General features: G+C 39.0%; 1 protein-coding gene across 4 annotated transcripts; it reads right to left on the bottom strand.

The window, feature by feature from the left end:
* Positions 1-215: 215 nt before the first annotated feature.
* Positions 216-21,286, bottom strand: MPP3 (MAGUK p55 scaffold protein 3). Of its 4 annotated transcripts, XR_014685539.1 has the most exons (20): positions 21,169-21,286; positions 18,619-18,729; positions 17,520-17,638; positions 16,858-16,935; positions 16,336-16,416; positions 15,458-15,595; positions 14,408-14,489; positions 12,819-12,904; positions 11,215-11,289; positions 9,957-10,153; positions 9,060-9,124; positions 7,854-7,874; positions 6,865-6,906; positions 6,347-6,511; positions 5,613-5,693; positions 4,321-4,414; positions 3,433-3,541; positions 2,480-2,602; positions 1,225-1,848; positions 216-772 (listed from the first exon to the last, which is right to left on the bottom strand). XR_014685539.1 is itself a non-coding variant. In XM_084496459.1 (19 exons), exons 2-19 carry the CDS (start codon positions 18,641-18,643, stop codon positions 1,666-1,668), a joined length of 1,764 nt encoding a protein of 587 aa, XP_084352585.1. In that variant the 5' UTR covers positions 18,644-18,729; positions 21,169-21,286; the 3' UTR covers positions 216-1,665. The 4 variants fall into 4 exon arrangements, 3 of the variants coding, with proteins under 3 accessions (XP_084352585.1, XP_084352587.1, XP_084352586.1); XM_084496459.1 differs by having other exon boundaries at positions 216-1,848; XM_084496461.1 differs by having other exon boundaries at positions 216-1,845.
* Between the last annotated feature and the right edge of the window lie 1,259 nt (positions 21,287-22,545).

Genomic DNA, 22,545 nt, shown 5'->3' with positions numbered 1-22,545 from the left:
ACAGGCCACCAGTGTGTGAAGGAATCCTTGTGCATTTGGCGAGAGGCCACAAATCTGGCAGCATATCTACTCTGACAAGCCAGAACAGATCTACCAGACTGTGAAAAGCACTATCCTTGCAGGATGATACACAGAAGTTGCCAGGGCGCACAGGTTTGGGGATGGATGCACAACTTTTCCGGGCTGGAGTTAACGTAGATTCAGTGACACTGGTATGTAAGAAATGCGTTTTTAATAAGCAATGGTGTTAGTTTTGCTGAATGCACTGGACCAAGAATAACATCATACTGTTAAGATTAAAAGAATAAGACTGGTGCACCAGAAGGTGTTGTTAAAGGGCATAGTACATAGGAAAGATCAGAACTCAAGAGGCAATAGAAAACAGGAACAAGTTTCAGCTAACACACCTGCACAAGACCCACACATTCATCAAATAACTAAAAGGTACAGGCACTTCCAGAATGATCTTGCTGTGTTTTCTTCGTCTTGCCCACCTAAAAATAACTATACAGGTTTCATATTCGCATTTCCTGCAATACCTGCAAAGCCCTCTAACAGTTAAGATTTCCTCTTAGGACTTGATGTTGACAACAACATGCTCTGTAAGCCTTTACCTGATTTCAAACAAAGGTATTCATAAGTGCTGGAAGAATAATTATTCAGTGCTGTAGCTCACCTGCTTGGTACTTCTGCCTCTTCCTTTTTGCAGCCCTTCAGAGCTGCTATGTTGCTGTCCATGTGGTACCCAAGTAGGTGGCATTTGCAAAGATACCTTGTAGAAAATAAGCTTCTTAAAGTCCTATTTTACATTGTTATGCGATTTTAATGTAGACTAAAGAAATGTCTCTGGTTTATGAGATCGATTAGTCACGTAGGTTTGTTTACAGGTTGCTTTACATTTGTCCTGTGTCATTAGGAAGAGACTGGGAAAAGTGGGCATAAGCCATGGATGAGCATACTAATTACTAACTCTGCAAGACAGCCAGAAGCACTGGGAAGTGTAGGCTGGGCTTAAAAAACACAAACAAACAAAACAACCCACAACAAACAAAACCACCCCATTTCTCAGCTGCTAACACATATACAATTTACATAGCTGATCTAGGTTTTTTGCCTGACTGGAAAGGATTTGCAACCAGTGATCTTAAGTGCAAGGAAGTCCGCTGAACTTTTAAGTAACTGACAGGATATAAGCACTCTCCAGAGAATATCCCTCCCACCTACCTGAAGTAGCTTGTTCTGTAGGTAGATTTGTTCCTGGAAAAGTACCTTGTTCAGACGTACCTTGCCACACAAAGCATCACCGAAGACTGAAACTTCCAGCTGGTTAATGTCCTGGCCCTGCTTAAACGCTCTGGAAGCACGGGACCCTCTGTGAATTTTTACCTTATAAAATGCAGTATTTACAGTCTAAAAGTTACTCCAGTCCATTTTACTCATCTGTTTAGGCTGAGTACGCACTTTTAAATGACAGCTGCTACTCAGGATTCCAATTCAAGGGGGCAGTGTCAGCTTCCGACTTTCATTTTTTTCCACAGTCTTTATGTATTACTTTCTAGATAGAATGGCAGTTTTGAACCAAATCTGACATATTTCCCTTCTCTAATCCATATATTTACAAGATACTTTTTATACAATTTTTTCCTTTAAACAGATGATAGCAAGCTATGACCTAACCCAGTTGACTGGCACCCAAAAGGAATCCTTGTTTAGCTTCTCTAACACAGTTTTAAGTTGATTACATGCACTCTGGACATCTTCTTTCACCAGTATAGTGTCAATCAAATGGCCATAGTGCTCTTCAATGAACGTTGCTGAATTAATTATTTCCTGCTGTTCTTCATCCTGCTGATCAACACAAAAAGATAAAACAAAGTTTTCAGTAAGCTTCTTTAATTAATTATCAACATTTTAAGTATACTAGCACACTAAATCAGTACTTTGAAAGAAACGAAACAAGAGCTGCTACCACTAGGAAAGGGTATGTAAAAATCTTACAACTGAGATTAAGGAGACGTATGCCACAGCTGGAATTTGGCAGGCTGTTTCAAAAATTCAAGACATGTTAGGGAGGGGGAAGAAACATGTTACAAGAGGGAAGTAAGATACTAATGCAACATTTTACAAAATTAGAAGTGCTGCCTAACCTAACATCTGGAAATTGTACTTTTCTAAAGCTGAAAAGCTGTTTATCTGAATTCAGTAGCATCTTCCAAGGCTGCAACCTTCACCAACATACACAGATCCACATGTAAGATGTGCTCTCATTAATTTGTGTGTTCTCATTACTTATATAGTCAAGTTTTAGGGGAGTCCAAAACCTCATTTTAAAGTTCCATCTGACAGGCTGGATGTCCACAGGACCTACTTAGTGCCTAACTATGACGCTCCCTGTAATGGAAGAGGTGCTCTTCCATACAATAGAAATACTAGCCCAAATACCTCTTTCGTGTTTCAAAGGTAAAGTTAGAATACTTACGAAGGGCGTTGAGATTTCTTCTGACACTGGAGATTTTAGGACATTTTTTTTCTTTTCTGGAATGAGAGGCTTCACGAAGATAACATAAGGCTTAAATTCAGCAGTCCTCAAGTGTTTCACTGCCTGTGAACAGATATTTTTTGTCAATCCATATTGTATTTATTGCTGCATAGAATGCCAATGATCTGCTCAAGCTGGGATCAATGATTTCACTTGTACACACTATGATATTAAGTCCTGTGCAGTATACATCTGACCACTATAACCTCTTGCTCTTCAAGAGAAAAATTAATGTCAGTGCCCTGTAAGGTATTACAAGCATATGTATGCTTCCTGGAGCACGGTCTAACTGCACACACACCCTGCTTTGATCTGCAATTTCCAAAACAAAGACATAGCCATAAACATTGAGAAAAGGACAAAAAATGGGTTTGACAGATAAGTTACTGTTTGTAACAAACACTTATTTTAAATCTGTAATTTATCTGAGATAACATTAGAAGTCTTTTCCTGACTTGTTGCAGGATCTGCATCAGAATTTCAAAGAAAGATTAGCGTGCTATGCCTTAGTATGTATACTGGTTACAACTTTAGCAGTGTTTCAGTAGTAATAAGAAAGAACAAGAATGGAAAAAAAATAATCATCCATGCTGTAAACACGGACTGGGACTTCAGCAGGCTAGGACAGAAATGTGCACTTCTCCTACAGCAAGATAAAACCGCACAGTGAGCTGTATCATCTAGGCATCTAGTAACTGTACACAGTTCATTGCTTTCTGAAGAGCCCTATTCTGCTCAGCTAGCAGCCAGGCCACCTGTCAGAAATGCACGTTCCAAGATCATCATTGCTCTCTGCAGAGCGAGTAGCCACAAACAGTGAACAACATTCGTTACTTAGGCTGGCAGCCTAATAAGAAACATTTGCTTTCCTTAAAATAAACTGCAGAACTTACTTCGGGTACCACATCCACCAAACAAACCTTCTTTTTGGCCATCACAGACCGGATTGCCTCAAGACTTGTGCCATACAGGTTTTCTTTGTATTCTCCATGTTCCACAAATCTAAAAAGTTAAAAAAAAATAATTAAATACTGTCCAGAAAGTATATTAAACTTTCATCATTTGACAGTTGTTTCCCAAAGTCACAGTAGTTAAATACATGGGAGGAGGGAAGTCTGGAAAAAAAGCATTTTTTTTCCAATTATTTTTTTCCTTCTGGTTGCTTAGTAGCAAGTGTCTTCTTCACATGTCATTAATAGTGAATCAGCACTACTGACAGCAGGGGAAGAAGCTGCATTAATTCAGTTGACTGATGTTCAAGCCAAACAGAAGAAACTTGTTTCTCACATTAAACAGAGCAAGGCCAACAAGGATATGGACTTAGCTTCTTCTGGGATACTAGCCAAAATCTGCATTTCTAGGAAACATAATTCATCTTCCAGAAAGTCCTTTACATGCACAAATTTAGTCTACAATTCACTTTAAAGTGGAATTGCAAATAAAATTCCTCAATGCTATCTTTCACATTAAACAGAGGATAGAGTAGGACCAACTAATTATCTGTTACTTTCACTAGATTCAGTTCTGACCAATCATATAACTTATGATTCTAACTTTTGGTCTTCCTACCACTCCTTTGTTGTTTCTGAATCGTCTCTTACTAGATTTCTGGGTTCATACTAAGAGTCCAAACTGAGTAAAAACCTTTACTGGCAAGTGGAACCCTTCTCAAACAGCTTCTCCAAGTTTACATCTGATTTTGGTATTTGTATTACACGAAATGTAATTGAACATGTTTTAAAAATGTTGCTAATTATGTCAGTATTTTAAAATTAACTCACTTGTTTTGCTGCACATCTGTCTCAAATGATTGCTTAGAGACAAAATTGTATTCTACCCCCTCCTTCTCATGACTTTTCTTTGACCTGGTTGTATCTAGAATAGAGAGGAAGCAAAACATAGGAGACAAGTCAGATTTTCCTACCCATTTACATTCCTTGAATTTATATTAAGACAAAAACTGTAACATTATTAGTTTGTAGACCAAGAATGACACATTTAGTAGAAAATCATTATAGGTAGACCACTTTTGATTTACCTTTATTATTTCATCTCTACCTTTCCCTGACGTTTTTCCCATTGAACTGTTTCCTTTAAGCCTTCCTGCTACAGCTCAGTTGATTCCCTGCTAATGCAGGAGAAGAGCAGCTTGATCTGTCAGCAGCAGACTCAGAATGCTTCCTTTACTGTCAGCACCATTCCCACACTTCTGTGAAACTTGCACAATTATGTACATCCCCTGCTTTTGACATTGTTTCATTTAATATTTGTTATTAATATAGGAGAAGCTTTGGTGATCATTCTAGAAATCTATACCTGGCATGGAAGTAATGTCTGGTCTTTTCTGTGTGCACGTTTAGATTCAAGTAAAAATTACTCACGTGATTGAACACCTGCCTAACAGTCCTTTATCAACAATGCCCTCAATGTCTTTTTTTTTTTTTTTTTTTTTTTTAAATTTCAAAAGCATCTTGTTCCTCTATCACTGCAACTGGCTCGTATGAACAGACTAGATACAGTAATCAACAATTCAAAACCTTGTAAAAGTTTTGACTTTTTTTTCCCCTGTACATATTAATTGTTTTTTGCTCTCTTTAAATGTAGTTTATTACATTTTGAAGAAAAATCATCCTCTTTTAAACAAATATACTGAATACTGCATTGTTTTGGCTGAATCGTAAGATATTAGCTTTTCCACATAAGTTCCTTTTTTGCAGCTTACAATCTTATTTTTAGCTTCTGTGTTTAATTTCTCTCTTTTTTATTTTATTTTTTTTTTAATGTGCCTTGAGAAAAATGCAATCTATTCATTTGGAAAAACACAGTTAAAAAAACAACTGAGTTGACAAAATTCCAGACTGCATATGCATCGAGTTATATAATCATCTACTCAGCTATTAAAGGCAAGCATGGTTTATTACAATGAGAAAATAATTTTAACTACTTATGAAATATGCATATAATCAACATTTGAAATACAAATTACCATTCATCAATGCAACTAGCGCTACACTATTAAACAGAATTTATGGGATAAAGCGGCAACACACAAATGTCAGTAAATTTGACTCACGTGGAACTGCAACACCATACTCCTGTGGGTTCTCTGACACAACCTTCTGCTTGAGCTCATTTAATTTGGCCCCCAAGCAACCTAATAAAATAGAAATGACTTACAGATTTTTGTGGGGAATGAAATACTGTTAAAAAAAATAAATAAATCTGTTTTACACAAACAATCTAATACAGGAGAGTTCTTGAAGAAACTTGTCCATGAAACACCTCATGACCTGCCACATTTTACTTTGAAGAATATTATCAGGAACAAATCGAATCCTTGACAGCTTTTGGACAAACATTTGTCAGGCGGTAAATCAGAAAATCTTTAATACTAGCAGTCAGTGTTGTATGATACGCTTGATTTTCTCCAGAAAACTGGCTAAGCAAAAAGCTGTTAAGCACACTGAATTAGAATTACATGCAAAATTTTGATAGGTAATTCTGTCCAACATCCAGCTTTTCATTATTGTTCTGACAGCATAAGCTTGCATGTTTGAGAAGCAGACCCCAACACTGAAAGTGAATCAGGCAAATTACACAGTCCTGTGTCATTATTTCTTGAAGGATTTGGTGAGGTGTTTTTGTTTGCTTTTGTGTTTTAAAGGATTGTCACTTAAGAGACGATAACAAATGCTGACCAAAAATAGGTATCTTAAAAAATAGATAAAAAATTAAAATCTCTTGGAGTGGGCGTAAAAATGGGAAGAAGGAAGTATATTAAAAATTTGAACCAATTCTGTATCTTACCAATCAAAACAACCAGCCTCCGTTGATCACCAGGCTGCTGCTGATATTTTGTGACTTCTTCATACGTTAGGAACTCTGTTGCATCTGCCTGATCTGCTTGCTTTGTGTCATTCAGATTGTTCTCCTTCTCTTTACGACTTAATCTAAAGCTCCTGCGTAAACCAGCTGTAGAGGAAAAAACATAAGAAACACTAAAACCATGTCTTCATTTATCTAAACTTCCTGTTCAGTTAGTAGCTACAGTCTTTGAATACGAGTTAGTCTCATAGTTTGTTTTTTTTTAAAGATCAAATCACTGCACGTATGCTAATCTAATCCATGACAAATCTGTTTATCAGGTAGAAAACCAAGCACCTTCACACAAAAATAATCTAGTTTATGAAATGTTTATGTATGTAGATTTTTTTTATTTTTTTTTTTTTAATTATTTTTGAAAAATATCTTTTTAAATAATTTTTCTTTTTAATTGTTTGGGTTTTTTTCTTACAGGGAAAAGGAAGGGAATTTTGGTTTCTCACCTATGTAATGTCCATTGAAATATCCTTCACAGTCACAGTCCTCTGCAACAAAAGAAGGTGGGGAGGGCACAGGGAAGAGGAGGGAGAAAGAAGAGGAAGGAGATAGCTTAAACAGTGCCTTCTGTATGCATCTGGCTGGTTGGTGAGGAAAGGAAAATTTTTATATCCAGCATTATATGCATATACTGTTTTCTAACACAAATATGAATCACACACACACAGAAGTATTTGCCTTACCTAGTATTTTCTATTAAAAACAACAACAACAACCTCTATGTCAATATTGCACAATACTATTGTATGTCTCGGTATTTATGGTCTCCAGAATTTATACCCTTCAGCTTTTATGTTTGACCAGTGCTGCTGTTGAAAAGTGTATTTTTCAGACTAAGTAAAACAAGAAGACTCCACAAACACAGCTCTATTTTAATGAACGGATTTATAAATGGATACGATTACATTGCCTCTTCTGACTTTTTCAAAGATATTTGGACTTGAAGAAGGGTAATCAGAGATGACCAAAATAACTTCTCTAAATGTCTTCATTTTGATTAAGTTAAATTATCACTGTTGAGTTATTCTTTACTAAAATGGCAATGATACCACGCTTTTTATCATACACATGCCAACACAAAATAATAATAATATGATGATGCATATTTAGGTTAAAAAAAAATAAATAATAATGCCTCCCAACTACTACCTACTACCTCCAAGGCCCCTGAATTATGAAAAATGAAAGCATGATCCTTAGCTGCAAAACACTATACTGAAATCCTAAGATCAATACTGAGTGCTTATAATTCCCAAATGAGGACAACCAGCTTTGGATTACCTAAGCCAATCCAAGTTAAATTAGTTTAAGTAATATATAAGGAAGAAACTGCTGTAGGAATAAGCTATGTCTACTACTCCCTTTGCTTGGGGTCTTACCAAACCTTTTAGATTTGTTTACATTCAGAGAGAAAATGAGTTAGGAGAGTACCCACCTTTATCAGAAGACTGATCATCTGCAGTTAGCATGAAAGACAGAGTCGATATGATTACAGACTGACAAATAATTGTGTAGAATTAGAGGGCATGCTAAGGAAGGTTCTTTAGGTCTGATTTGCTTATCAGGCTTTTATATCTCAAAAAAAACCCACGCAGTAATATATCCTTACCAACTGATCAAAGACCTTTATGCTAAAATTTAGTAGTAAAAAAATAATTTAGTATTAAAACCATTTGTCTGCTTAATTGTCTCAAAAACGTCTGCCTAAGTAACAATCCCCATTACATGCCTCCTAACATTGAATGTAATGGAAACTAATACTGAAAAGCTTCAATCGAATGAATAATGCAATGTTATAATTAGGTTGAGCATCTTCACTCAGCATCATAGCATAAGAGTATTTCTTCATGAGATACACCAGCATCATGGGGCAGAAGCTGGCTTCTGTCATTGAAGAGGGACGCTTTCCAGATTCCTAGTCTACATGAGGGTGGCACTCCTAGCACAGTTGGGCTTCTCATGGCTCTCCCACACATCAGTAATAGCTGGGCTGAAGTACCTTAAGAGCAAGAGTAACGTTGTATTCTGGGATAATAGAATGCTTCCTGCCTTTCATCACTATCAATTTCATCACAAGTGGCAGGTTTTGTGTGAATAATTCACTGACAGAGGCTTCAGAGCTGTAAACAAGAACCCTTTTAAAGCCTAAGACCATCTCTGTAACGCTAAGAAACGGACCAGTAAAGCTGAACTCTTCCTGTAGCCTGAAATGCAGATGGTATTGACAGCTCAAATGGCTTTTATCCTCCTTAAAGCCCCAGTTTGTTTTCCTATGAGCTCAGTCATTTCATGTACTAACGTATGAATTTGAAGAAGTGTGCACTGGGTTATTTTTGCAGCTTTCAAGTTTCAAACTGTGGAAAGATGTGAACACTAACAAATTTTACAGCACCTAAAAAAAACATTTACAGACTCGTGTTCTAGAGCAGAAAGAGACAGTCAGCCATGACCATTTTTTAAAACACTAGGCACCCGCAGCACTGAATAAAGCTCAAAGCTAAATCCTCCCATGTGGCAGCTTATATCCATGCAAATCAATCAGTGACAGATTACACAAAACATGTTGAAAAGCATCATTATTGAAATCAGAAAAAATTACTGCTAAGTCAGCATCAACTAAGACATCGCTTAAGGAACTTACATAATGGCTTCTTCACAATTTTGGGATTCTGCTGAGTGCCTATAGTTCTTCTGTAAGTCAGTCGTCTAAATAGAAAATAATCACAATTTAGCCATTTATGTTCAGAATTATAGAGTTTATACATTATACATATAGCACTGAAAATAAAGAACAAAATGGCACTTCTCCTTGGAAAAAAAAAACATCTCTGATTCAACATGCACAGTCCAGAGAAGATACAAGCAGCAATTTGGAGTAAGAATCACATAATAAAACCAGAGGCCAAAATCAGATTCCTTCTTAAATCTGTAAATCCCCTACTACTGTAAATATAAGACATTGGGTATATTACTGCTTTACAAGTTACATGTATCCTGCTGTGAAAACAGAGAAAGCTTCTAGCTGCAGATACCTGGGTCTAAGCTAAAGACACTCTTAGGAGCCAGATGAAACACCAGATACATTTTTTTATTTTTTTTAATAAAAACAAACAAACAACCAACTATTTAATGCATTTAATGCATTAAATTCAGAACTGTTAGAATAAATCAGTATTTCCTCATACTATGGAAGCACAAGTTTGCAAAATACAATGTCTCTATTAGGCAAGAAGCTCAAGAGACTGATATTCCACATTTCATTTCTAATATGTTTCGCAAGTGCTTCTGTCATGCTACAAAGCATAAGCCGGTTACAAACTATCCCCAAAAAGCTAGGAAGTTTATTATATAATTGGAGAAGATGGAGCCTTCTAGCACTTTCCTCTAAGCATCTGCTATTCTCCCTAGAATGATCCTGCCCTTCATTTCCTGTGAACAAAAGCAACATAAAAATGTGGGACACCATATGGTTAGTTAAAGAAAAATAAGGAAAAAAAAAAAAAAAAAAAAAAAAAGCTTGTAATGTTCACTGACAGACCTTTCTTGGAACTGCTTTGAGGGGATCAAGCCTGCTCTGAGGTTGGTGTCTCCAACACGCTTTGCTTGCCACCATGTAGGATCATCTTGGCTTACAACTTCCAGGATGTGTCGTCTCTTAAACGGCAGACCAGCCTCTTGGCAGGGAATGGCTCTGTCTTCTTTGGGATTATAGCAGAAAAGGGCCCTCATAAACACCTTCAAAAGAAAGCAACATATCCTTTCTTCTTGTCCTATTTGGAATTTCAAACTGCTGTTAGAAGGCACTCTCCTAACACATCCTTAACTAGGAAACTATACGCTCTCCATCTCTCCTTTATGCCTTGTGCTACTCAAAAATATTGAATCCCAGCAAGTTGCTCCTGTATTTTGACTTACTTGCCTATGCAGAAAAATAAACTAACTTTCAAGCATCTACCCAGTCATTATGTATTGGCACCGTGGAACATGAGACTCAAGAGTCAAAGTCCCAAGTAAGCACATTTCACAGTCTATGTAAGTACAAAACACAACAAGCAAGAAAAAATTAAGGGGAAAGAGAAAACAGTAAAGAGGGATTCAAGGCAAAGTAGCCTTATTATAAAGGCTGTCTTTAGAACGTTCTCTTAACGCATCAAAATCTACTATTCATCTTTTGATTTGCATCTTGCCACTACTTAACACATCAAAGCAGAACCACTTTTATAAGTAATTTGAGGCACTTCAAGGAAAAATTCATCAACTGAGAGCAGGGAAGCAGCAACAGAGGTTGACAGAGGAATCCTGGAAGGGATGAGTTGAACAGTTCGTCATTGCTGATCAAGGAGGCCAAATGAAGCACTCAGAGAGGTGTACTGAAGTTTGCCATGACCTAACGTGGTCAGATGATGAATGCAGCTCTGCTCATGGGTAGATCTGTTTTATCTCAAGTGAGTGGCAAAATGCCCAGAGATAACGGACAGATAAGAGTGGATGTGGTAAGAGGAGACTGGCATGAACACTGGCTTTAATTACGTGAACCAAACCAAGAGGGTAGATTTCAGAAACGCTACGAATGAGCATGTGCCAAGATAAAGAAGACAGAAGTCATCTAAGTAATTATACTGAATAAGATGGCACTATCTTTTACGTCAAGAAAGTGCCCTACTATCTTTTTAGTTAGATTATGGGTCTAATTCTGTGCTGCCCCTCACTGAATCAGCAGGAATCTTAGAAAATACTGGCATCCCTGTAAATGCAAGTATGAAAACTGTGCTTCAGTATTCCACCAAGTTACATACCTTGCTGTCTTTTAGACGATCTTCTTCTTTAACGGCTGGAATTATTTTTAATGTTATTGATCCCTGAGACTGAGCCTGAGAAAAAGAGATTTTTATTTTTTATGTGTTTTTTTAAACATTGAAAGCACAATAAGGACACAATGCAAACCATTCAATTTCCAATTTAGGAGTAAGTGCCTTTCTATTCTTCTCAGAACTTTAACAGGCAAAGCTAACCTACTATTTAACTTCATTATAGAGGCTATCATGATGTTCCATGAATCTTCCAAAACAGTGTCTTCCCTATTGGAGACACTCATCGACAGTAACTCCTTAGCTAGAACATAATAAGACGTGCATTAAAATTCCCTCATTTCCTTTTAGCAACCAAATTAATTTCTGGATTACAGTTCATATGTCATGAAAAACTTCTGTGGCTTAAAGTTTGATACAAACTTAAGTTTTTGCAGCCTAAATATTTTTGACATACACCATTTAAAAATATTTTTGTTTTCACAGATAGCAGCTCTTCTTGCTCACTGCTCAGGGTGCAAATATAGACATCTACATTCATTCTAAACATCTTTGCTAACAAATTTCACTTATTTGCTACAGTAAATTTAAAAGTGCTTCTAGGTGCTTGGAAATTTACAATAGGTTTATCTAATCTATTTTTAGATACATTCCTTTGTATGAGATGAACCGTGTCCCATAGAAGCCTGTTGTTCTGTACAGATTAAAAAGCTATACAATCAGCTTGGATAAATATTTGTGGTTCTTCCTCAGAAATAAACCATGAAAAGGAAACAATTACATTGCAGGCATTTAAAACATGACAGATGAATACCATCCCAGGGCCCCCACAAATAAACTTTATACATTATTGCAAAGGATGGGTTTGATTTCCCCCTCCTGATTTAAAAGGGGTCATTCTCCTTATTCAGTATAATTTTGATCAAAATTAAAATCAGGTGATGGAACCGTTGCCAAATACTTCTGTCTCTGAGGGCTGTTTTTCTTCTTAATGCGTCACTAACCCCACTTGACACCAAGACAAGGGGGAACCAAGCCACAAGAGGGGAGTCAGAGACGAGTAAGAGCTATGACACTTTCTGCAACACAACAGGCTGACCACAGATGTGGAGGTTTAGAAAGAGCTATCAATATTTGTGGGTTAGAGAAGCTTGAAGCACGAATTTGGCAATGCCTCAAGAAATCTGGTAATACAGAACAGACTGGCAGCTGTAACGGACACACAGCTGACTTCCTTCTGGTTCCCAACATACCATATTATGAATAAACTGCTTCTGTATTAGGAACACACTTTTAATTTGCAATTTGCTTGTCATAAACAAAGCATGAAGGGGACTTTCTTGACAATGCAACATGTAACTTTATATTTGTATCTTACTTGGTACCGATTCAGTTCCATGGAAGTTTCTGAAGTCAAAAGAAGAGGACTAAATAATCCACGGTGAGAAGAACAACTCTTATTGCAAAGACAAGCAGGGATTCCATCTTTTAGCTCTATACATACAGCTTAAACTCATGGTTATATCTCATCAGCTATTGTATTTACTAGATCACCCAATAGAAAAGATCTTGAAACAAAAATCAGTGCAGACCAAAATCTGACTTATTTCTTCTGGTCGTTTGTGAAGCACAGCAATACCATTGACTTCTCTCAGTTCATCTCCAACATGGACAAGACCTGAAAAGACAAGTAAATTAAAGTAAGTCTACAGACCAGAAAGCACCACTCCTCTGATGTCTGACCTATGTCAATAGCACATAACTCCCTTTCTTTTCCCCCTCAGCTTAGTGGATTTCCTACTACAGCCAAGCGTTTCTGTTGGCAATGTGCTCTTCATCCACATGGCATTTTTTTTTTTGACGCACCACAGTCACATATGAGACCAATGTGGAGTCAGAGCACATGTGGTGAGATACTTTGGAAAAGTCACTGTCTTTATATTTGGATCAGCATTAAGAATGCAAAACCGGAACAGTTTCCTAAGAACGATCACATTCTGTAAGGTCAGGAGACAAGCTGCTGACTATAAAGGCAGGAATAACATGGCTGTCAACTGACAAATCAACACCACATGGTCCCTGAAACACTGTTGGAGTTTGTTTTTTTTTAAAAAAACAAAACAAAACAGCACCACAACAAAAAACACAAGCCATGAAAAGGCCCTTACGAGTTTTAGGTTTGTTTACCCAGGTAAGTAAGAAATATTGCATTTGTATGCAGTCTAACTACTACTTAGTGACTTATAAGACTTTGTCGGTAAAGCAAACAGAAAACAACTCACGATACATTGAAAACACCAAGCATATCAAGATGTAAGATTAAAACTAAAAAAAAAAAAAAAATCTCTTTTCCTCCCTTTCTTCTAAGGCTTAAACCTACCTCTCCCATCTCTGTTGGCATTTTTCCTAGTGCCTCTTTTAGACAAAAATGTATCTAATTAAAATAATAGATTACTGATGAAATACGGAAATGCTAAGCACACGCTCTAGTCATTTTGCATTACATTTATCAGATTATGCTAATATGAGAAATGGTAACAGTCAAGAAAAAACTGTAATTAGCTAATATTTTTTCATCACAGTAATTCATTAATTCAGGGATTGTATTACCTGTATATTAGAGAAGTGCATGAGGCTTGGATTCTATGAATCACATATAAGGCCAATTCAGTTTAATTTAATAAAGTCTGGATGAGCACCTTCTAGAAAACAAAAGGTCAAACTTTGCATGAATTAACCCTGTAGAATCTGAAAGCATGCTGAAGCCTGCGCAGGGAAGCCTCTCCTGCCATTAGACACCTGAAATTCAGTTGTCAGGTGAGCTTACCACATAGGCTCCCCTTAGAGTCAATGGGAAAGAAAGGCAATTCCAGCAGTGGAAACCCATTCCAACATTGTTGGGATGATTCATTCTCCAGCAATGTCCATCTCTCTCCACTGACTACACAGAGAGCCCACATAGTAGTTCAGACTTGACCTCTAACAGTTGCCTATGAAGAGTTAGGCAAGTTGTATCTTTTAAACAAAACAGTCTACATATATTTAAATAAACACCATTAGATTTAGCTAGAAGTTACTGCTCTATGTATGTGTATATAATGCATGTGTGTGTGCATGATTCTAGGAATTTTAAAACAGTTTATAAATGCTATTTTAAATCCCCCTTTCTTCAGAAATTTACCACTGCGATCAGCTGCACCACCTCTCATGATCCTTGCTACAATCACAGCCCCTGTATGCTCATCTCTTCTGATGGTAGCTCCCTGAAATAAAACATAACCCCCCCCAAAAAAAGAAACCATCATAAGAAATTTCCTTAGGATACACTAAGCAACAAAATAACGTGTAAGCTAGTACGTCTTCTAAATTGGAATTCATTTCCACTATAGTTTTTGTCTTCCTCCTTGACAATTTTCACCACTATTCAATTTTTGCTAGTGCCCATCTCAAATGATTGCAGGAAGATGTGTGCACCCTCTTTTTCTGACCACTATGCTCAGTGTTTATCACACACCTACACATTATAGTCATGATCAGTCACTCAAGTGTGCAAAGCAATACCTTGCAGTGAGCTTTCTCTATGTGTCTTCTGAATCTTTATACAGTAGAGCTAGCCCTTTTAAGCATAAAAGGGAGGAAAACCAAGTATTAGGTTTTTTTTTTTTCCATTTGTTTGTTTTCCTTCCGAGCTCTGCTGACAATATAAAACTTTAATCAGGAATCAAGTCCCTGCTTTCTTCTACTACCTACTGTCATGTACAGTTTCAAAAAGCACTTTAGCAGATCCCTTCCCCAGTGCAATTATTTTTTCTTAGGAAATCAATTCTTCCACTTCCAATTGTATAAATTAATATTATATCAATATACGGTTTACATATAGCCATCAAATATACTCCTACCATACATCACTGACATTCATGTAAATGAAGGTATTCATTTTACATTAGCTACAAAAATAAAATAATTAATAGGTATAATAAGCATAATTACTTTAACATATACTGCTTCCTCAGAGGTCATACTCCCCGCAAAGTTAAGGTATGAACACATATCTATAAAGTATCTCATGCAAGATGTGAAGGTGTGTTTACCAAAGTTTTCTTCTCATGCTATCTTACTAGCTTCAGCACACTGATTTTTTTCAGATTCTTTCACCTACCTCCTCTGTACTTACAATAACTCTTTTGCACTACAGAATTGTATGACTAGACACAGATTATCTTAAACATACCAAGGGTTCTTTATTTTTCACTAGCCGAACAATTTTCACTGATTCTTCATCAAAATCATCATCAAAGTTATCGGGAAGAGGTGGAAGGACTGGGTCAAAGTTCTTTTGTGCTACAGTGTCATGTACTACAAGCATTGCCTGTTTAAAGAAAGTCAGAAACAGTAATGTAATGGAGTATCACAGCTTTCCAGTTATGTTTCAGACATTACAGCAAATTGAAAAACAAAAAAAAATATACAAAAAAAACACTCCCCAAAAAGCTATCTTAAGGAAAATCCTACACAGAAGTCCTGTAGCATAAATAAGTGATTTCTTATTGGTCTTCCAGCTACAACACTGAGAAGACCTGTATTTAGTGTTAAACTCTGCTCTTTTTACACTAATAAAAAGAAATAAGAAGCTAATCTACTGTCAAAGCACTAATATACATAGTGGAAGAATACAGCCTGTTTCCTTTCCCTTCTCCTGGACTTTCAAAGACAGGAACTCACTCACAAACTGACCCATGCTTTTCAGTCATATCGGTCAGTTACTCTTTTCATTTAGTCTACACACCTTTGCACTTGTCTCATTGCGTCTATACACTTCAGAAAAAGAGGGAAGTCAAAGACTCTCTTAATGGTGATTATCTTACCCACCATGTAAATTATATGGTGGCATATGTCAATCCGTAAAGTAAGTCCAGGCATTAATACTGTGTCTTCTCAATCCCCTTCACTTTCTAAAGCCTGTTGCAGGAAATCACAGTGGAACAGAACTAGTTTGTAGGAGGCTTTTGATTTCTCTTACAGACTCCCCAAAGTAACTTTTCCTGTACAGAATACTGTTGGGAGTTATGCAAAAGAATTTGACTAAGGTCTGCGGTGTATTTTTTTTACCCTGAGATGTGGTGTTGACAACAGCTGAAGAAGCTCTTTTTCTTCATTATTCACTGGTGCAGTCTGCAGTTCTTCTATTACCTTGAAAATAAAAATGAGCAGCTTGAAAATAAAAGGTGTCCGTAATTCTAGACACTCAATACAGAATTCACAAGTGGTATGTGAAACAACACTCTTGTGTTTACGCTGTGATAAAGCAGTTTAACACTGTTTCTATAACCAGGCAGCATTATCTGCATGCATCACACAATAGAAGTCTCCCTGTACCCCTACAAAGCCTGGATACCAAAATGCACCCTGGAGTCCCAATCCTTACAAACAAACAAACAAGAGAGAAACAATGGAAGCATTCTTGCACTAGGCTGATTGCTTAGGAGGATAGAGAAGGGGCAGGGAGGAGGAAGGTAGAAGGAGGGGAAGCAGGAGAGAGGAGAAATACAGAGCACAATTGCTTTCATTTGTTAGAAGAGAAGGCTTAAAGAAGAAAGGGGGAAAAAAAGGAAAACAAGAATTTTTACTCACGTCTTCAACTAATCCCGCTGCACTATGTAAAACAGGAGTTGGACTCTGTCTTTCATAATGACGGAGTTTTTCATGAATCTAAAAAAGATTATTCGAGTATATTACCACAGAGAGATACAAAACTTCCTAAATATACATGGAATATTTTATGTATAACTTTTCTGAGACTAGCATCAGAAAAATATTCTCTCTTGAGGTCATTTTTTTGTCTAGGAGTTTTTGAGTCTTCTTTTTGCTAATCTTAGTTTCACAGACCAAAAGATCTGTTAGGACTTCAGCAGCATAAGAGAAAAATGAAGGCATTTCACACAGCTTTTTAGCTATTGCAAAAATGCACGTGCAGTGCCCAATCACATCAAGTAACCTATAAAATGCTCTCAATCCAACTATCAACTAAACCTTAAGAATGGCACTTCCAATCTGATTCCAATTACACAATTCAACATGACCACCCACCACCAGGCAGAAATTTTTTTGTCTGAACAAAGTTTCTCAATTTTCATTGAATGTTCTCCATGTTTGTGCTCAAATAAATATGTGCTCTGGTCAGAACTGAGTTCTATGCCATAAGAAGTTAGCTTTGCCAAAGCAAATGGTTGATAAATTGAGGGAACAGAGAATAAATAAACCTGTAAGGAAAATGTAAATTGGTAAACTTTTACCTTCATCAGGTAGCTGAGACTCTTTTCACTGAAGACGTCCTTAAGGAATCCCATTTCCTCTTTATGATTTGAATCAGGTCTTAGCTGAGATGTCAAAAGAGCCAAAGTTTCATGTAAACCTAGGTTTAAATTCAAGACAGAATAGAACTTTTGTAAATGGCACGTCTCACAGGACCTTCTATTACAAACTTAAGTGTCAACTACATTTACTTGGGTACCATCTTGGTTATTATTAAGTTTGCACATAGATTAGTGCTTAACCTCCACTCATTTTTAATGCTTCCTTCTTAAGCAGTAAATACAGCTTGAGACACAACATATATTAAGGCAAAAAATACTACAACCATGCACTTTTTAAAGTTATTACAATTGAAGTTTTCCCCTTGTTCCCTTTGTTCATTTCCCTTTGTTCCTGTAACAGCTGGCCTTCTAACAAACTTTGAGTTATTACAGCATCACAGCAGACTCACAAGGTGACTGAGCCACCTCCTTTGTTGCACAGCCACCAGCTCTGCTTCCCAAGGAACTTTATTTACAAGTGTTACCCTGCCATTTCTACTTCTGAGGCAACTTTTAGGAAGTCAGGTCTGACCAGAGAAGAAAAGGCCTGGTGCTGAGCTGAAAGCAAAGCTTGTGGCTAGTTTTCTAAGTGCTTAAACCGTCAATATCCCAATCTTGCAGTGTACAGAGGCAGACAAACATTAGTTTTTTCCTGGTGGACCATGGCTGATTAAAAAAAAATAAAATAACAGGTGGCACAGCAAGCAGCAGAGGTGTAAGGGCTGATATTTAACAAGCATGCATAGGAACCTGTGTTATACAGAGGTTTGTCCATAGGAGCCTGGTTACTAGCATACGCTCATTCAGGGATTCAAGAATTCTTATGAAACCAGGTATTTCCTGAAATCTTAATAACTTTATTCAATTCCACCTTTTATACTCGACTGTCTTTGTATATTCTTTCATGTAACTCCCATGAAATCTAGCTGAGCCATCTTAATGTTATTTTATTTAACTGCAACATGAATTCATTTCCTGCATGAAAAATGTACACCGAGTTTTCAGTCACCAGTCTCTTGAAAGCATGCAGATTAGTTACCTGAGTCTTCCGAAAGCACTGGCATGGCTTTGTTCTTAGTCTTACACACAAACGTTCAACTTAAATCAAGACGATTGTTTCTTCTTTCTGGACTGCAATTCAGAGGCACTCCTGAAGTGAGTAAAGATAAAATCTAAGCTTGAGCACGTGAGAAAAATGAAAATCATGTAAAAATAGCAAATTCCTAGTACAACTTTTAAGCATTTGGTTTAACATGAATCAGGCAGAGTCCTTCGGTTATTCTTCTACATACGCAATAACACACAAGAATGTAAGATCTGTGTTATATAATAACTTCACAATATCTTGGATAGAGTTAATGCTGAAGAGAACAGATGCTTCCCTATTCTAGTCTCAAGTTTTAGAAGGCCTAAGTAATTCTCTCAAAAAGAAAAGAAAAAGCACAGTACAGAATGGATGGCTAAAAGCACCAATGAACACCATATGCCCAGGAATAGACAGAGCATGCAGGAAGATGCCATCATGAGAAGATGTTCTGGCATTCCAATGCAGACCGTGCTATGATTAGATGCAACTCATTAAAGCCAGTGTGAGTGTCACTCCATCAGCCTTGGTCATGGGTACTAAGGATGCTGCAACAAATAAGGCTGACTCCTTTGCACCAAAAATTCCATTAGATGCTTTTATTGTGGATTTCTCTTGAGAGCAAATGACTCCAGAAATATTTCATTTCAAACTGCAAAATTGAATCTACACTTATAATCAATAGTCCAGGATAGAACATTTTGTGTCCTCCCTGGCATTTAAAATCTTGTTTGTGCTCACAAAATTATTAAAACTCTTGCTTGCAGAAAAAGAAACAGCCATAACAGCATACACACAAAAAGAAAGAGAGAGGTACTTCACTCTTTACTGAACGCAATAAAGGATGTATATTGTGCTTTTATGTGTGTTCTCTAACTGGTGAGCTCACAGGCAGCTGAAATTTTGTTCTGATTTATGGATCATACCCCACTGTAGAACACAGGCTGAAAATTCATTTAATTAACTTTCAAGACTATTCCTATTACATATTGCTTTGAAGAAATATGCAAATTCCATCCTCTATTTGCCACTTCATGCCAGAAGAAATGTATAGGACACACAATTCATTCAACCCATTCCTCTGGTACATTTACTACTCCATTTAATTTGACACATACTTGAAATATTCTCTGATTATCAAGAGAGCTTTAATTGCCCACTCTGTGAGAATGTGTGCTTCCTGCAGACAAACTCACTTAGCACCAAAACCAAAGTAAATCAGGTTATTTTCCAGACTCTTAGCCAAACAGCATCCTACCCGTCAATATGGAAAATATATGTTTTAAGATCTCAAAAACCTGGCACAAAACTCAAGAGCACTAGACTTAGATGAGCTAGGCACAGCAGTCAAAATGGTGGCTTCCTGTAGAGGCCTTTCCCTCTGTAAAATGCTCTGTAAAATCCATGTTAAGACTCAGTTGCTTGGACTAAACACTCAGAAGACTGAAAAGTAATTCACATTCAATAATTCATCGCTGCCATCCTCCTGTCAATACTCAGTGCTGGCTTCAAGGCACTAAATTCAGCCACAGGCATGTGACTTTTGAAAGGGGGGCTCAAAATCATTTATCTACCCTTTCAGCCATACAGTATGAATCTGATTATGTATCCCTTTCATCTAAAACTCTACAGCACAATTCATTTTGTGTGTGTGTCCTTGCCCAGATGTTTGAGCCACCTCCCTTGCCCAGGAAGAGGCCTGTTGATGTGTGGGAAGGGCTAAACACATGGATGCTGTACATGGGGTCAGAGATTAAACAGAGATGTGATATACTTCGTCATGCCCCCATTACCTCAGAAAATAGACCTACTGCAGTTCACAGCCTACATAAATCGTCTGTAACCCAGATATATTGGTCAAAGCCTTCATAAGGCTTCCATAACCCAGATATACCACAGCAGTAAAAGCCCATTTCCGAAAGCGGGGACACTTTAACATCTTCCCAGAAACTACCCTAGTGATGAGGAGGCCAGGAAAGGCACCTGCACACCGAGAAGCTCGTAGGTGATGGCTACGATGTGGATTTTCTCTTCCCTTGCCTTTGTGGCCACCGAGTGTCAGGGGCTGACCGAGCCAGCCTTTCAGCTGCCACTTCGCCCACCTCAGCACTAGCAGAGGGACTGCTCCGATGGCTGAGAGAAGCTGGGAACCCTCACAGGAGCTTTTCCACAGCGGCTCAGCGATAACCCGAGGGCAGGCAGGCGGCTCGGCTGCCCCGGCACCGCTCCCCGGAGCTCCCGGGCACGGCTGGGGTTTGAGGCGGTGCAGCTCCGGAACCGCTTCACCGGCCACGAAGCCGAAGCTCTGCGATGGGCTCTGGGACCCCGTCTCCGCCTCCCGCGAGCCCTCTCCCTCAGGCGGAGCTCGCCCGAGGAACCCCGGCGGCTCCGTGCAGCGGAGGCCGCGTCAGAGCCCGGCCCGGCCCCAAAATGGCGCCGCCCCGCTCCCCTCAGCGGGCACCGAGCGGCGCTCCGGGAGCGGTGCTGCCGCCGGCCGACCGTTACCTGCGGCTGCGGGCCCGAGCCCGGGCCCGGAGCGGTGCTGGCTGCCTGCCCGCCCCGGCGGAGCGGTTCCCCCGGTGCCCGCCTCCCTGCAGCCCGCTGCGAGCCTCGCTCATGCGCCCCTAGAGCCGGTTACGCGCCGCCTCCCGCCCTCATTCCCTCCCCCGAGCTGCCCGGGGCTGGGCGGGCGACAACGGCGGAGCCCGGGGTGGTTGTGAGGTGGCGGCGTCCCCGGGGGAGATCTCCCCAAGATCTCCCGGTGGGTCCGGGCCGGAGCTGCTCCCCTGCCCGGTGTCCCACAGGTTCCAGAGCCGCCCTTTCCCAAAGCATCCCCAGGGAGCGATGGCACCGAGATGCCACCTCGGCCCCCGGCCAGCCCCTGCCACATGTGGCAGCTGGGGTGTTGGGAGGCTTGGAGGAGCCGGCGGTGGCTTTCTGGATTGTTTCTTCACGGGGGGAGGTTAATGTGGAAGTGGAGCACACATGAAAATACTTCAGGATGAATTGGGGGATGTTTGGTGGCCAGGCATCAAGGGAGCAGCCAGATTCTTCTTTCAATAGAAACACAAGCCCTCCTGTTTTGAAAGGCCAGCATGTTAGCAATGGGTATTCAAGCCCCAGTACACATCCTTTGGAAAATAGAACAGAATAGTTCAATTGGAAGTGACCTACAATAATGATGAAGTCCAACTGCCAGAGCACCTCAGGGCTACCCAAAAGTTCAAGTATATGAATGAGGGCATTGTCCAAACATCTCTCAAACGCTGACAAGCATGGGGCATCAACCAGCTCTCTAGACAGCCTATTCCAGTGTTTGACAACATTCATCGTAAAGAAATGTTTCCTCATGTCCATCCCGAGCCTTCCCTGGTGCAGCTTTGTGCTGTCCCCATGCATACCACTGTTGGTTCACAGGGAGCCCAAGTTGGCATCTCCCTCTCTGTTTCCCCTCAGGAAGCTGCTGAGAGCAACGAGGTCACCTCTCAGCCTCCTTTTCCCCAGACTGTATTATCCCAAGACACAACTCTGTATGTCACTGCTAGTCTTGTATTTTGTCTACAAATTCCATCCATTCTGGCACTAAGCAACAGGAGTTTGTCTGGGAAGACCCAGGCTTCTGCCTTCTACCTGGCGTTATGAAGAGCATCTATTAGAGCTGAAGGTCAGGATGGATCCCTACATATGGGGAACGTGTATGGTTGCACATGCATGTACAACCTGGGAAGGGGAAACAGAAGAGGGAAAGCAGAAGAAGGTGCTGCTGTGATGAGCATATCCAGCATTGTGTGCTTGAACAAAAGAGCATCAGGTTGGCCCATGACTGAAGATGGTATCTACAGGCAAGCAGTATGGGTTTTCTGCTAATTAACCTCAAACACA

This window comes from Aythya ferina (genome assembly GCF_964211825.1).
Source record: "Aythya ferina genome assembly, chromosome: 23".
Lineage (NCBI taxonomy): Eukaryota > Metazoa > Chordata > Aves > Anseriformes > Anatidae > Aythya > Aythya ferina.
The sequence above is the reverse complement of the archived record's forward strand: the minus strand, read 5'-3'. Positions and strand labels throughout refer to the sequence as shown.